The sequence below is a fragment of the Tinamus guttatus genome, unplaced genomic scaffold (genome assembly GCF_059628265.1).
Source record: "Tinamus guttatus ecotype Peru unplaced genomic scaffold, ASM5962826v1 Tinamus_guttatus_pri_ptg000125l, whole genome shotgun sequence".
NCBI lineage: Eukaryota > Metazoa > Chordata > Aves > Tinamiformes > Tinamidae > Tinamus > Tinamus guttatus.
Window position 1 is genome coordinate 857,781 of NW_028288659.1, and position 13,586 is coordinate 871,366.

The following is a 13,586-nucleotide window of genomic DNA, read 5'->3' on the forward strand; positions in this document are numbered from 1 at the left end:
AGGGGTTCTCACCTGCAGACCATCTTGGTGGCCCTCTGCCAAAAATGTGCCAGTTTGTCCACGTCTTTCTTGTACTGGGAGCCCAGAACTGGATTCTGTAATCTAGACGTGGTCTAAGAAGTGCCAGTTTTAGGGACATAATCAGTTCTCTCAACCTACTGTCTATGCTCCTGTCAATACCACCCAGATGCTGTCAGCCTTTTGCTGCCAGAGCTCACTGCTGGATCAGATTCAGCTTGCTGCCCACCAGGATCCCCAAATCCTTTTCCACACAGCTGCTCCTCTGCCAGTCAGTCCCCAGCCTGTAAGTTTTCTAAGCTGCTCCTTGATTTCATTAAGGCAGTCCTTATAAGCACAGCTCAAGACAAACTGCTCAGAGCATCTTCATATTTTTTGTTGCAAACCTCTGCTTACGAAGGAAAGTACAGAGAAATGTAGAGTTGGAGGCACACCCGATCCTTTTGTCAGTCTTTCCCATCTAAGGCTGTTCTGAATCCATCTGCCTCCAGATAATGGCTTTATCACTGAAGTTTTTAAGTCCTTAAATATTGCCTTGCACTCTCTTCTTTTCACAGAGAATTGTTTCCCATATTGCCCTTAGCAATGCCTGGGCCTAACCAGACCCACTGAAAGAGAACAGAGTAAAAGGCCTTCCATTAGCACCACATGCCTTGGAGACCAAGATAGCACTAGCTGGGCTCCAGGGGAGATAGACATGCTCTGCAGCACTGACTCCTGCTCCTCCAGGTCCACAGCCACATCACATCTCTGTCCTCATCCTTGAGCTGGGGGTTAGGCAATGCTCCTTCTCTGAGTGACACAACGTGAATATCCACCAAGAGCAAAGCGTTGAGACCAGGATGATGTGCCGAAAATGCTCAGCCTCATCTGGCCCAAGCTCACAAATCCTGTCACCAAAAGGAGGTGAAAACACATATTGATATGGCAGCGGTTCACAGCTCTCAGGAATTCTGACGCATATTTGGGATGCATTCCTCTCTGGGGAGTATTTAAAAAAACTCTTTGGGAATGCATGAGCCAGTTCATACTTTTCTGAGAACTCTGTTTTGCAGACAGTTATGTAGAACACTTTCCCACTTAGCAGGCCTGTATTTGGGATAGGGTGTCTCCAGCCTTCTGCTTTTCTTTTCGGACACAAAGGGGTCCCATCAAATGTACATTTCAAAAACAGAAGAGGTAGAAAAGTGACTCCAGCAGCAGACATATATGTAAGAGGAGGAAACTACAAGTACAGGGCCTTGGAGAGCAGTGGGGAGCCAAAGGGGCTGACAACGGTCAGAAGGGTGGGGAGCTGGATTTTGAGCAACCTGGGTCAAAGCAGTGCAGGGAAGAGTAGAGCAGAAAAGAAGCAACTGCAGAGAACTTTGGCTTGATGTCTCAACCCCCCTCTCTTTTTTTTTTTTTTTTTTTTTTGTCAGAAACCAAGAATTATTTGTGAGAGTCCCTTTACTAAACTGACTAAGCACTTCATAATGATTGATACAACATCTCCACAAGCAAAAGAAACAAAAAATTTCCACCTGACTAGGAAGAGGTTGTTCGTCAATAGCCTAATTTCCAACAGTTTACCTAGTTGGATTTAAATAACAGAAATACCGAAGCGCATCTTCAACCTGAAAATCAGGTCTCCAGCTCTACGTGCAACTCGGTAGAAGAGACGGCCCCTACAGAATGCAATACACAAAAGCTGAGAAGCCAAGTGAGAAATTGCTTGAATTAGTCAACTGGAGAGGAAGCCAAGGAGACCACTTTATCATTGGCTTCTATGTTCATGATCTGATTCCCAAAGATAAATCTGTCTGCTTGGGATTGCCAACTCATAATGTCTTGCAGAGCTGGTCACCAAAGCTGCCTCAGCCTTCTTCACATATTTTTATGACTGGAGGTGAGTGATATTTTCTCCCCTCTAAAACCATGACAGGCTACCCCTGCTCAGTATCTCATCAGCATTAAGCTATTTTTATACTTAATTAGAAGGAGGAAACCTAGAACAAACATTATCCTTACAGAAAATGCAATGTCAGACCACAATACTAAGACTACAGGAAAATGGTTTCTATGAAAATGCTGGTAATTAAATTCCCACCTCAGTAAGAGAATGAAAACAGGCTACTTCTGTGTGCAAGACTAATAGCAACGAGTCTTATTGACTGCACTCCTATTCACTGCAGACCAAAAGGTACATGAGCTAAGGTAATTTTCTGAACAGAGGTCCTGCAGGGCAAAATTCCTCTGGTTTGACATGTAATTGCATGAAGCACAGACACATTATTTATAGAATGGAAAATATATATATATATATATGATGAAAATTAATAACACCTTTAAAGCAATAATGTTCTGCTTGTAAATCTATTCCTACAATCCTACCTACCATGAAGACTATCACTACTCCATTTTGCAGTACCGAGAGCTGTTAAAAATTAACACCACAGAATATACCTTTTCACATTGCTACTAGTCAGTCCAGTTTTTGAAAACACAAGGTTGAAGCTGACAGATGCCTCAAGTCTTTCCTGGAGAGCTACTACGTGTAATTACTGTTCTATTTTGGAAGACAGAAGTCCATACTAGGTCACTGGTTAAAACTTCAAGGTTTTCATAATGCAGATCAATCTCATACGCAAAACATCAAAGTCTCCGTTTAAAGTAGAGAAAAATCTTAGTTTAAAGTACAAGAAACACTGTAGGTTACTAAAACAATTCATATTGCATGGTAGATGGCACATATTCTATGTACAAGTGCTAATATTTAATGCAATGTACTGCAACTTGCTATTCCTTCTGCATAATAGGCTTACCTGCCCATCTCACTGACCAACAAGGGTCAGCTATGGTATAGCTGAGCCTCTGCATTGCAATCTAGATTTGACGTTCACAGGAGTTCTGAATTGACACAGTGCACAGGATAAGGTGTCAGATCCCAGATCACTAAGCCATCTGCTGAGCAATGAGCACAGCGAGTTCCTAACAGCAAAGCATAAGAAAGTAGTAATGAACTAGCTCAGAAATGAAGACTAGCCTTAATACAAATGTGCATGAGATTCAACCTCAAGTAATTAATCTGTGCAAAGAAGGTGCACGCGGAGAGGTATAATCCTGAGCATAATCCCGCTCACACACTCACGCCTGCTGCTTCTTATGAATGGAAAAAACTACTCATTCCACTACAAACTTAAGGCCTAAATTTTACTCCAACATGACTCCAGAATGGGTACAAATATAGAGAGCAGCACAGATGTTCACTGACAAACTAGGAGTTTTCCTAAGTCCTAGTTTTTTAGCCATGGTGTTTTGATATCCAAGTTTGCAGTCCACCCACCAGGCACATAGCCAGAACATGCCCTGCAGTGCCTGATGGAGAGGACACACAGAGACCATTCTCAATATATGCTGGAGGGATCCTTAATGAAATAGTTGCTTTGGGCTTATACTGCCACTTTTTCTGAGAGCTTTCCCCACCCCAAAGACTCAACGCCCAAAACACTACCACGGAGCTCGCCCCAGCCACCTCAGACTAAATTCTAGCTAGATAATGTCTTGAGAGGCACCATTTGCTTACTTTTCACAGCTATGCATCTGCTCTACATGCAAAGAATGGAAATGTTCATAGATAAAAATCAGAAAATAGATCATAGTGACAAGAAAGCATATGATCAAATTCTCCCTTGCAGAGCTGCATGGGCCATGAAAATCAGTGCAGTTTTCCCAGTAAAATTTGAAAAAAGAAAAAAAAAACTCCCCATAGACTACATAGGAATGGAGACACCCCAGCCATAACTATGGGCCATTCTGGAACTGAGAGCCCCAGGCCTGAACTGAAAACCAGAGTTGTTGCACGGTTGCTTGGAGTTGGACCCGCCACGGGATTTTCTTCTTCCTTTCCCCATGGCTACTCCATGCCCAGACTGTGGCTGGCACAGTGGGAAGGGATGGCCCCACGGGACTAATTTTGGGCTGTGGGGCATGCACTGACTTCAAGGAGACATAGGCAGGAAGAGAATTTATGCCCATCTTTGATTTCAGTTAATTATGCTGCCTAATCCCTCTAGTTTAATAATTTTAACTCACTTCCTCATGTTATCCATTATATGGACATGCACATGCGTGTGTTCTCCGTATCTACGGACCAGTCCTCTTTTGCACATTATGATGATATGATAACAGCTACGTCTGCTTATCTCTCTCTTCTTTTTTTTTTTTTCCCCCCCACAGAAATTGCACTGCACAATTCCCTCTTGATTCTGCCCCTCTATTATTGCTGGCTCATTGCAAATAGCACTGCCTTCATGCCAGTGCAAGTGGTATTCCCCCAGTCCTGCACCTGTGATTAGGGGTGTCAGAAACCCAGAGCCTACTTCACAGTCTGAGCAGGGGCTGGGAAAGCAGATATCAAGTTTAAGTAGATCAATAGAGCTTTTTAAAAAATGAAAATTAGCTCTCTTCCTCATTAAAATAAATAAATAAATAAACCTCTTCTGGTCACTGAACCAAGTCTGTAGCAAAACACATTTACCTGCAGATAAAATTAGATCTTTATCTTTACAATAAATATTTTTAAAGTCCCTCAATGTTAGTATTCTAAAGAATAGATTTGTATATAGTCTAAGTTTGAGCATTAAGTGACTTCTTTCAGTATAGAATGTGCCCATGATTTCTGATTCCATATAATTTCCGTAGATTATACACAGCAGTATAATTTTGCAAGCAAAACAAGAAGACATCTTTAAAATTTCAGAAAATATCTGTTTTATCCTTTACTTTCCCTTTGCCAAATATGTAGCAGTTTATGTTGTGATGTAGCATAAAAACACTATAAAATGTGGAGATTGGAAGAGTCCTGCATCTCTGTGTACACACATGCCTTCCATAGGTCCTGCGTATGTGCACTGTATCCATCTCAAGTTACTTCCTTTAATGATGAGCATAGGCTCAGTGATGATATTCCAGGGTCATGTTTAGCAACGCAAGAAGGTTGGGTTTAGCACTCACCTACTTTGCTCTATGGGTGCTAGGAAAGCTCGTTTAAAAGCTAGCCCCAAAACACCGCTAAGATCGATTTTTTTTTCTCTTTAATGTTTCAGCATGACGCAGAAGTTGGATTTCCACTCACTGGGGTGACCTCAGGACTGAGGGGCTACTTCATCCCTGCCACGGGCAGCCGTTCCCCTGCCTGACCGGTACAACGAAACAGCTCTATAAATAACTCCAGCAGGAGCTGCCTCTCCTTCCATGTATTTACAAGGATCCCATACGCAGCCCGCATACACAGGCACATCCCATACGCGTATATGTACGTGCTCAGCTCCCACGGCCGCGCTGCTCGGTCCCCGCTGCGCAGAGGAGCGCGGGCACCGCAGCCAGGACCCCCAGGGACCCCCAGCGGGGCCCGGGGCCGCCGACCGGGGACTGCAGGGAAGCCCCGCACCCCCCGGCCGCACCGCGCACCCCGCGGGCCGAGACAAAAGCGGCCGCTCACCTCCTTGAGCTGCTCGAGCTCCTGCTTGAGGCCGTCATACTCCGCCTCGAGCTCGTCGTACTGCTGCTTGAGCGTGAGCTTCTCCTCCAGCACCACGAGCCCGTACTCGGCCGCCTGGATCTTCTCGTGCGTCGTCTCGGAGAGCTCGCGGGTGAGGCGCTCGATCTCGCTCTTGTAGTGCTCGGCGCCCGGCAGCACCTCCTCCGCAGCCATCGCCGCGCACGGCCGCGGAGCCGCGCAGCGCCCGCCGAGCCGCGCACGGCCGCGCGCAGCGGGGCGGACCAGGGGCGGCGCCGCCCCCGCGCAGCGCCGCGCAACCCGCCGCGCAACCCGCCGCAATGGGCGCTGCGCGGCGCCGCGGCCGCGCCGGCGCCGGAGGCTGCGGCTGCGGCGGGCGCGGAGCGGAGCGGAGCGGAGCGGAGCGGGGGAGATGCTGCCTCTGGCGGGCACCTCCGCCCCCCGCGCGCGGCCGGTCCCTCCCTCCTTCCCTCCTCCTTCGCTGCCTCCCTCCTTCCCTCTCGCCTGAGGATGACGGGGTCCTGAGGGCTCCGCTAATTGACAGCGGAGGACGCGGGGGGGCAGGGGAGGACACGCTAAAGCGCACACGTGCCCCGCATGATGGAGGCTCCCCGCGTGACGGAGGCCTCCCACGCGATGGAGGCTCCCTGCGTGGTGGAGGCTCCGCGCGTGATGCTCCCTGCGTGCGCGATCGCACCTTGCGCCCGCAGTCCCCGCGCCACACTGATTTCTCCGCCTCTCCTGTGCGGTGTCCAGCGCGCTCCTTCGCAGCGGAGCAGCTGTGGGGCAGCCTGGGCGCCTCTTGGTTTTCTGAGCGCGTTGCAGCGAGGGCCGCGGCGCTGGCAGTGCTGTTAAAAATAGCAGCTGAGATGCAGCGAGCGAGCTGCAGGGGCGGGAGCGCAGCCTGGAGCGTTCACCTGCCATTTCAGAAAGCTGCAAAGGAATAAGCGGCTGCCCCTCTCCCTGTCCCCAGGGAATGCACACAGCCATGCGCAGGGAACCCGCGCGTGGGACAGCCACGGGAGCTGCGCATTAAGCTAAGGCCACACTGCCGTAACTGTTAATGCAAGAGCTCTGCACTGATTAGATAGCAGTGCAAATGTGATCCCGATCAGCTGCGGTCACAGCATTGTTTTTCTGTCATGTTAACCAATGAATCTGATGCATAGACTGTGTCCGTTTCATGCTGGCTGCAGAAAGGCAGATGCGACTTGTCCAGCATAAAATCAGTGTGGTGCAGACAGACAGTAACTGATCTCGTGCAGCGTCTGCTGGTGCAAAGCTGAGGCATCGAATTAGGGGCTCTGTGTGCTTGAACTGGAAGGGGGAGTCTATGCTGGAGCAATGTCTTAGTATGCCAGTGTCATGGGTTTGGTATTAGGCACCTGGAACCCAAATTGCCAGTTTCTTCAAACTATAGGTTGGAAACAAAGACCTGATCAAATCGATACTGACTGAGTTTTGCCATAAATACTAATGGAATAAAGTTTTCACTCTTGACAAGCATTTTAAGAATACTAAAAAAAAAAAAAAAAAAAAAAAAAAGGTCTTTACATTATAATGCTTAACAATTGGGATATAATTTTCAGGAAAAGCAAGACTGTTAAAAAAAAAGAAAGTGCTACCTGCAGAAAATGGATATCACTGTCCACCAGTGCTGCGTCACATTGGAAATCGAAGACATGAACTCCCCTTCTTGCTGACTTACTAGGCAGTTCCAGACAAGTCCCATCATTTTTCTACCTCACCTTCCCCATCTTTTAAGAGGTAATAACATTTAGGCAGCTCAGTAAGGTGCTTTGAGATCTGCAGATCTTTGAGTGTGTAGACACTAATCATGCAATATATGCATATACTATATAACACACATTCTAAATATACATGCATGCATGCATAACTCTAGCACATCGTTGTAATCTAGACTCTGCACAAACATTACTTGTTGTTGCTGGAGAATAGAAAGAGGATGAGCACGCCAAGTAATAGATGTTCTGTTAGCAGAAGAGCTTTTGCAGCTTCTAGGAAGTGCTCTCTCTTCAGCTTTCCACCCAGGCCGCTGTGGAAGCAACTCAGCAGCCATTCAAGAATGGATTGGAAAATGAACAGTTTTAGATCGGTACTGAAAATGAGCAGGTGTTTCAAGGACGATGTGGAAGGTGGCTAAAGCAACTGGTTTCCTATACATGATCTAGCCTGGGTTTAACTCCACTTCATCCTTTGGTTGCTAATCTCACTCCTAACCTGAGGGCAGCCTCACCACACGTCTGAACATCTGTGCCTTAGTGAGGAAATCCAGCTCATTGAAATGCATCCTTTTCCTGCAATACTTCACACAGACGCTTGGAAGAATCCCTCTTTTTAAAACTGGGAGGAGGAAAGAACTCCAGCTATTGCAGACTGTGCAGAAGCTCACAGTAACTATGGGAAAAAATTCCTAAACTGAAAGTCCTGTAGCTACTCTACACTGAAATCTTCCAATGTGCCTGTGATATGCTATCATTAGCACTCTTCTTTTTTTTGCACTATGCCTTATATACACATGCAGTACAAAATCTGGCTTGCTAAAATTAATCCTGACTACCTTTCGATAACTCATTTTAGAAGTCTACTGTTTTAGACACCTACCCTACAGCGAAGCAAATCATGCCTTAGCATTGGCTGTCATCTGGAGCTAGGGGGACCAGCTCAGTCATGGGTGTCTGGGTTCAGACTTCTCTGTTTAATGAAATGAATCTCACCTCTTGTGAGGTGATATAGCTTTTCTCTGAGCTTGAAGCTGAAACCCACACTATATTTTCCCCAAACTAACTGTATTTTAATGGGCTTCTAAGATCTCCAATGGAGCTCAAGAGTTCTCAAGCTCTTTTCACCAGTATAGGGAGCTCTGATTCACCTCATTGCTGACTCTGGGAAGATGAGAAAGGATGGATGAGCCTACAAATACTGTAGCATATTAGTCATAGGGAATTGCATTATTAAGGAAGGAAGTATTGCAGCATAACCCAGTGTTGGCCTTTCTCTAGTGAATGTCTCCAGGAGCCTGCTTATTGGTGTATATAATCCAAATCAATGATATGGGTATTTTAAAGAATTTCACTCTAGAAACATGCATCATCTAACACTGGTTTAAGCCTTGCTACAGTGCTCTTAGGTTTTCTGCCTTTCCCAGCTCGAAACCCATGTCTCCACTTTATTAAAAGTTAGTATATCTTCCTGCATCGTTATTCTTCCTTCTTTTTTCCCTGCCGCGCTCCCTGCACATGAATATTTCAAAACAGCTCTTCATCATTTAGCGACATTTGAAACACCTCTGTAAAGCAAGCCTCGTTATGGCTGCATCCATTTTACAAACATAAATTGCCCTTTGAATGCCTGGCATGTGACCTGGGATACGAGGTTCTGGTACCAAAAAATGCCATTCCAATTAGACATTTTTTTTGATACAACCAGATATTCGGTGACAGGCAGAATGCCATAGTTCATATCTTGCTCAGGATAATACTATCAAAATGCCCAAACATTTAAGAAGTATTTAATGGTCTATACAAAACAAAATACTGGCTCTACGTTGTCATAGAAAATGCATCTCTAAATCTGTCCGGCACTTTATTGCAGATGACTGAATCACTGCACCTACAAGGTGCACATGAGTCCATCTGTACAGAGCATCTCACACAGGACTGGAGCCCACCTCTAACAACTGCTCATTAGTAGCGTCTGGGAGGATGAGGGGCATGAGGACCAATCTGTCCCTGCTAGTAGCAATGGGATTGATTTCCTGAAAGCGAAAAGAGGAAGAAAGCTCCGATGGAAGCGAGTGCAGTAACTGTGCTGCGTCGGTTCTGGAAATAAACAAGCAGCTGTCACACTGCCAAACCTTCGTCTTTCTTGAGCACTGAATATACACAACACATTTGTAGCAAATGATCAGCCTAGAGATAAAAGGGAGGCACTCAGAAGAAAACGAAATTTGAGAAGAAATTTAAAGCTAATAGTGCAGTAGGAATAGTAATGGGTTTTAAGACAATTAGTTTATGGAGAACATGAGGAGAAACTTAAGAAAACACAAAAGTTAATAAGCGATAACATGTATAATAAAAAGTAACGGTATTATACTGATTAACATGAGTGTCAGTATTCAGAAGGAAGGTTTTTGAACAGTTTTATCCTCATCTGAGTTTCTATAAGCAACGGTGAATAAAAAAACAAGTCTATATTCAAGTAGACCGAAACTGAGGAACCAGAACAATTCTGGGTACTGCAAACCAGAAATATGTTGAAAACTGCCTATGTAAAATACACCGTATCCAACAAGGAGAAGAGAATAAAACAAAACACTTCAGCAAGGAAACCACTACAAAGGAGCACACAAACATGGCTGTCAGGAAGTTTTGTGTATAATGGGCAGGAGTCTGAGAACAAAAACGATTTTTACCAAATAATACCAAAAAAAAAAAAAAAAAAAGCACCATGACAGAACACAACTAAAGAACAAAGCAGTTCCTGCTGTATAAAAAACAAACGTAGTCCATAGCAAAGAACGTGATATTGTTCCCTTAAACTGAATACTATTTCCTCAGCCTGATAGGATGTTGCTTTCAGCCAGTGTTGTACATGGGTCTTCATTCAGCTTCGCAGCTGCCATCTTATTCTTTTAGCTAACAGCACAGTCCTTAGACTCAGGACCTAGGACACGACTCTTCCATTCTATGCAGAGTCTTATAGCACACACACAAAAAAAAAGCCCCAAAGAAGAACAGAAAGGATTATTATTTATTTTTAAACTACTAGGCACTTCCTCGTGGTAGTAGGAGGACCTGTCCACTTAGAAGACATTGTCTAAACAATTTAATCTGGACAAATCTAAACAATTTAATCTAGATCCTACTGCTTTTTAGTGGACAGGTTTAAAACCAGGAGGAGAAGGGAGCAGTCTGCGGCAGGTGGAGCACCCACTGCTTAGAGAACTGCTACACTTACAGCTCGGGCAAGATGCAGAGCAGGCAAGAACAAAATAACTATATCCTGAAACTCCTTAATCAAGGAAATGGAGGGGCAGAAGGTGCCTTAAAGGGTCATCTGGTCCAATCCCACATGTAGGTGGGGATGAAATCTATGTGGACCATTTGTCTCAGAGATTTACCTAATATCTTCTTAAAACTCCCAGTGACAGAGCTCCTACAATAGCCCTACAAACCCCATGGCAGTATTGCACCAGCATCACAAATGGAAACTTTTCTAACTTTTAGCTTTTTCCACTACATATCAGCATCATCTGTCTCAATTTTCTGGTAAACCCCATGCCCTTAAGAGCAGTCTTTTCAATGTGTGAAGATTGTTCCCCTCCAGTTTATACTTGATTTGTTCTGCCAGGTGACAGTGACTGGCTAAGTCAGGTTCCGCGTTTCCCATGGGAGTTGACCCTGAAAAAGAGAAGCAAACTACAGCCTGCGATCCCCTTTTAATTGATTTTTCCCCTCGTGAGCAACTGGTGTGGGAAGGGGACCAGACTCACACGCAACACATTCGCAGACAATGTTCATAGACAATGTCAGCTAAAAGAGAAATGGAAATTTTTATGAAGAATCTGATTGAATGATGTGTTGGTAAAATTAGGGAAAACATGATGCAGATACTAAATAAGGCACACATTTTAACTTACTTTGTAGAGGGATGTAGGTTAATATTTGAGCTCTCGGGAAAGGGCTGACAGTGGCTCAACCATCTCTCAAATGCAGCTGCTAAACACACATTACAGTGGATGCCGAATGCACAGCACCAAGAAAATGATATTATGTTTACATTAATTGAGTGTAGCATTTGGGAAAGGTGCCCAACTTATGACACCATCCTGTAAACTTGGCTTTTATTAGATACTTGTCAAAACATCTGATACAGAACATGTGGCATATATTTAAAATGCAAAAGTGAAGTCTGATTCTGAATTTATTTTCCTTGGACAAAAAAGAAGTCAAGCACAGTTAAGAACTTAAGAAATTAAGTTAAGAAGTTAAGAAATTAAGACCTAGGTATGAACTGGGCATGACTTCAGTGTAAATAATCCCAGTCACACTCTGCAGGTCTTGGACCAAATAAATGATGGACCATTGATCATACATTGGATGGATCTGCCATATAGTAGGATATCACAGGCACAACTACTTAAAAATGTCTCTAGAATGTTTTTTCTCCCATAATAACTGTAATTATATTATAAAACCCTTTTTCTCCCTTAATCATTTTGTTATTCAACATACAGAAAAGGATTGGAATGGCTGTCATGCATTTTACAGAAAGTTATTTCACAAGTGTTCTGTATAGTCAAATCTGACCATTCAAAAATGATGAAACTCTTTAAAAATAGTAAGAATTTTTCTTCTGGTTTGGTTGTTGGGGGAAGGGGCTCAAAATGTTCTTCTTTTGCTTTCTGCCTTCTGAGCCAGGTCAAAATGAACTGGCAACGTTTTGCTTTACAACCTTACACCCTTACAACCAAGGGTGTGTGAGTTTTTTTTTGTTTTTAACAAAAAGAGATCTTGACATTCCTGAATAAGCTTTTGAGACTCTAGAAGGATGGTCTGTAACAAAACCTGCAAATTAGCCAGGTACTGTAAGAATGCAGCAGTTAACAATCTTGACCTTACAGAACAGAAAACATGCCTGATTTTTTAGCGCCGCCCTAGTAGGAGACACGGTAAGGACTTGGGCTAGAACATTTTTATATCTAGAGCAAGTGTCATCAACAAGCAGATGTAGAAAGGTACTGCGTTATAGTTAAACAAGAGCTATCTACATGTTTGCAGCTGGGAAACAATCATATGGTGTCAGGGTACAGTAAAATGATACATGGTGCCTGAACCCCTCCTGACATGTAACACCTCTTTGGAGGGGGCTAAGGTTAACCTGTGGTTTCTGTGAGGTTGTCTGCTGAAAACATTTTACATATTTTCTTGGATGATTAGGAGTCTCCAGAAGGGCAGCAGACGAAGCTTGATTTGGGGAGGCTGTGGACCTTTGGATGCCAAATGTTACAGCTGCTTATGGGAGTTGCCATTATAAGTAGGGGGAAAGGTGAGAGATGCTGATATTTTCCTACCATTTTTTGCCCAACAGGGCAGCAAAGGCTCAAGGAAACTAGGGGGAAGCAATCACATCCATGCCAGCCTTGCACGGAATCAGGAGGCAAAATAACAGATGGTAATTCCTTTGATGCAAGTTACCCATCTGTCTGCTACCACATCCCCCATGAGCTGCTGCATGGAAAAGCTTCAGAGACATCTTGTGAATGGCAAATATAAATGTGAGGTGCTGAGGGGAAAATGGCAGAAAGAGCGTAATTCAGCTCTTGGAAGGGGCCCGGCAAGAAGGGTTGGTATGCCCAGAGTTATACCTAGCTCAGTTCCCACAAAGGTGTGTCAGATCAGAAATGACTAATGCTATATAGGAGAGCATACAAATAACTATTCTGAGTGATAATATCTTTCAGAAATCCAGTCGCAACCGAAGTCCACCCAAGTACCACAGCATAGCTGTGATAGCAGACTACACAGTCCTGCAGAACAACTAGGTTCCTTCAGCATTGTATCTGATCTCTTTTTTGTCTGCCTTGAGGAGCAAAGAGAAACAGAGCTTGATGTTATTTAAAATTAATACTTAATTATTACAGTTTAATATTCCTTTTATGATGAATAAGGACAATTCATGAATCTTTGCTTTTTCAGGCTATCTGAACAAAGCAATACTGTGCTCATTCATTTAGATGATATGAAGTAAGCAGTTTCTGCAAGCTCGAAGTTAGAAAGACAACCATCCCTCAAAGAGAGATGCTGTTTTAGAGTGTAAAATATAACCATGGGAAAAGAGATGCGGGCACCTCCTCATGCTCTTCCTTCCACCCGACTTCCAGCTGCTCTGCTGCCTGCTGCCAGTCATTCAGAGCCATGCTTCACAAGCAGATGAATAAGTAAGAAACATCCTTCAAGGAAGAAATTGGCTGGAGTGGAGAAAAAATACAAGCATGATACATACAACACAACCCAGATAACAGGAAAAGCCCAAATATTAAGCC

The 13,586-nt window shown here is 44.2% G+C and overlaps 1 protein-coding gene across 4 annotated transcripts in view; it reads right to left on the reverse strand.

Annotated features, from left to right (window-relative positions):
* BICD1 (BICD cargo adaptor 1) overlaps positions 1-5,747 on the reverse strand; it is a 170,001-nt gene extending 164,254 nt beyond the window's left edge. For all 4 annotated transcript variants that reach the window (XM_088521554.1, XM_088521557.1, XM_088521553.1 and 1 more), the window contains exon 1: positions 5,501-5,747. In XM_088521554.1, the coding sequence (XP_088377680.1) occupies positions 5,501-5,713 (213 nt within the window). In that variant the 5' untranslated portion in view covers positions 5,714-5,747. The remainder of the gene's footprint in view (positions 1-5,500) is intronic.
* Between the last annotated feature and the right edge of the window lie 7,839 nt (positions 5,748-13,586).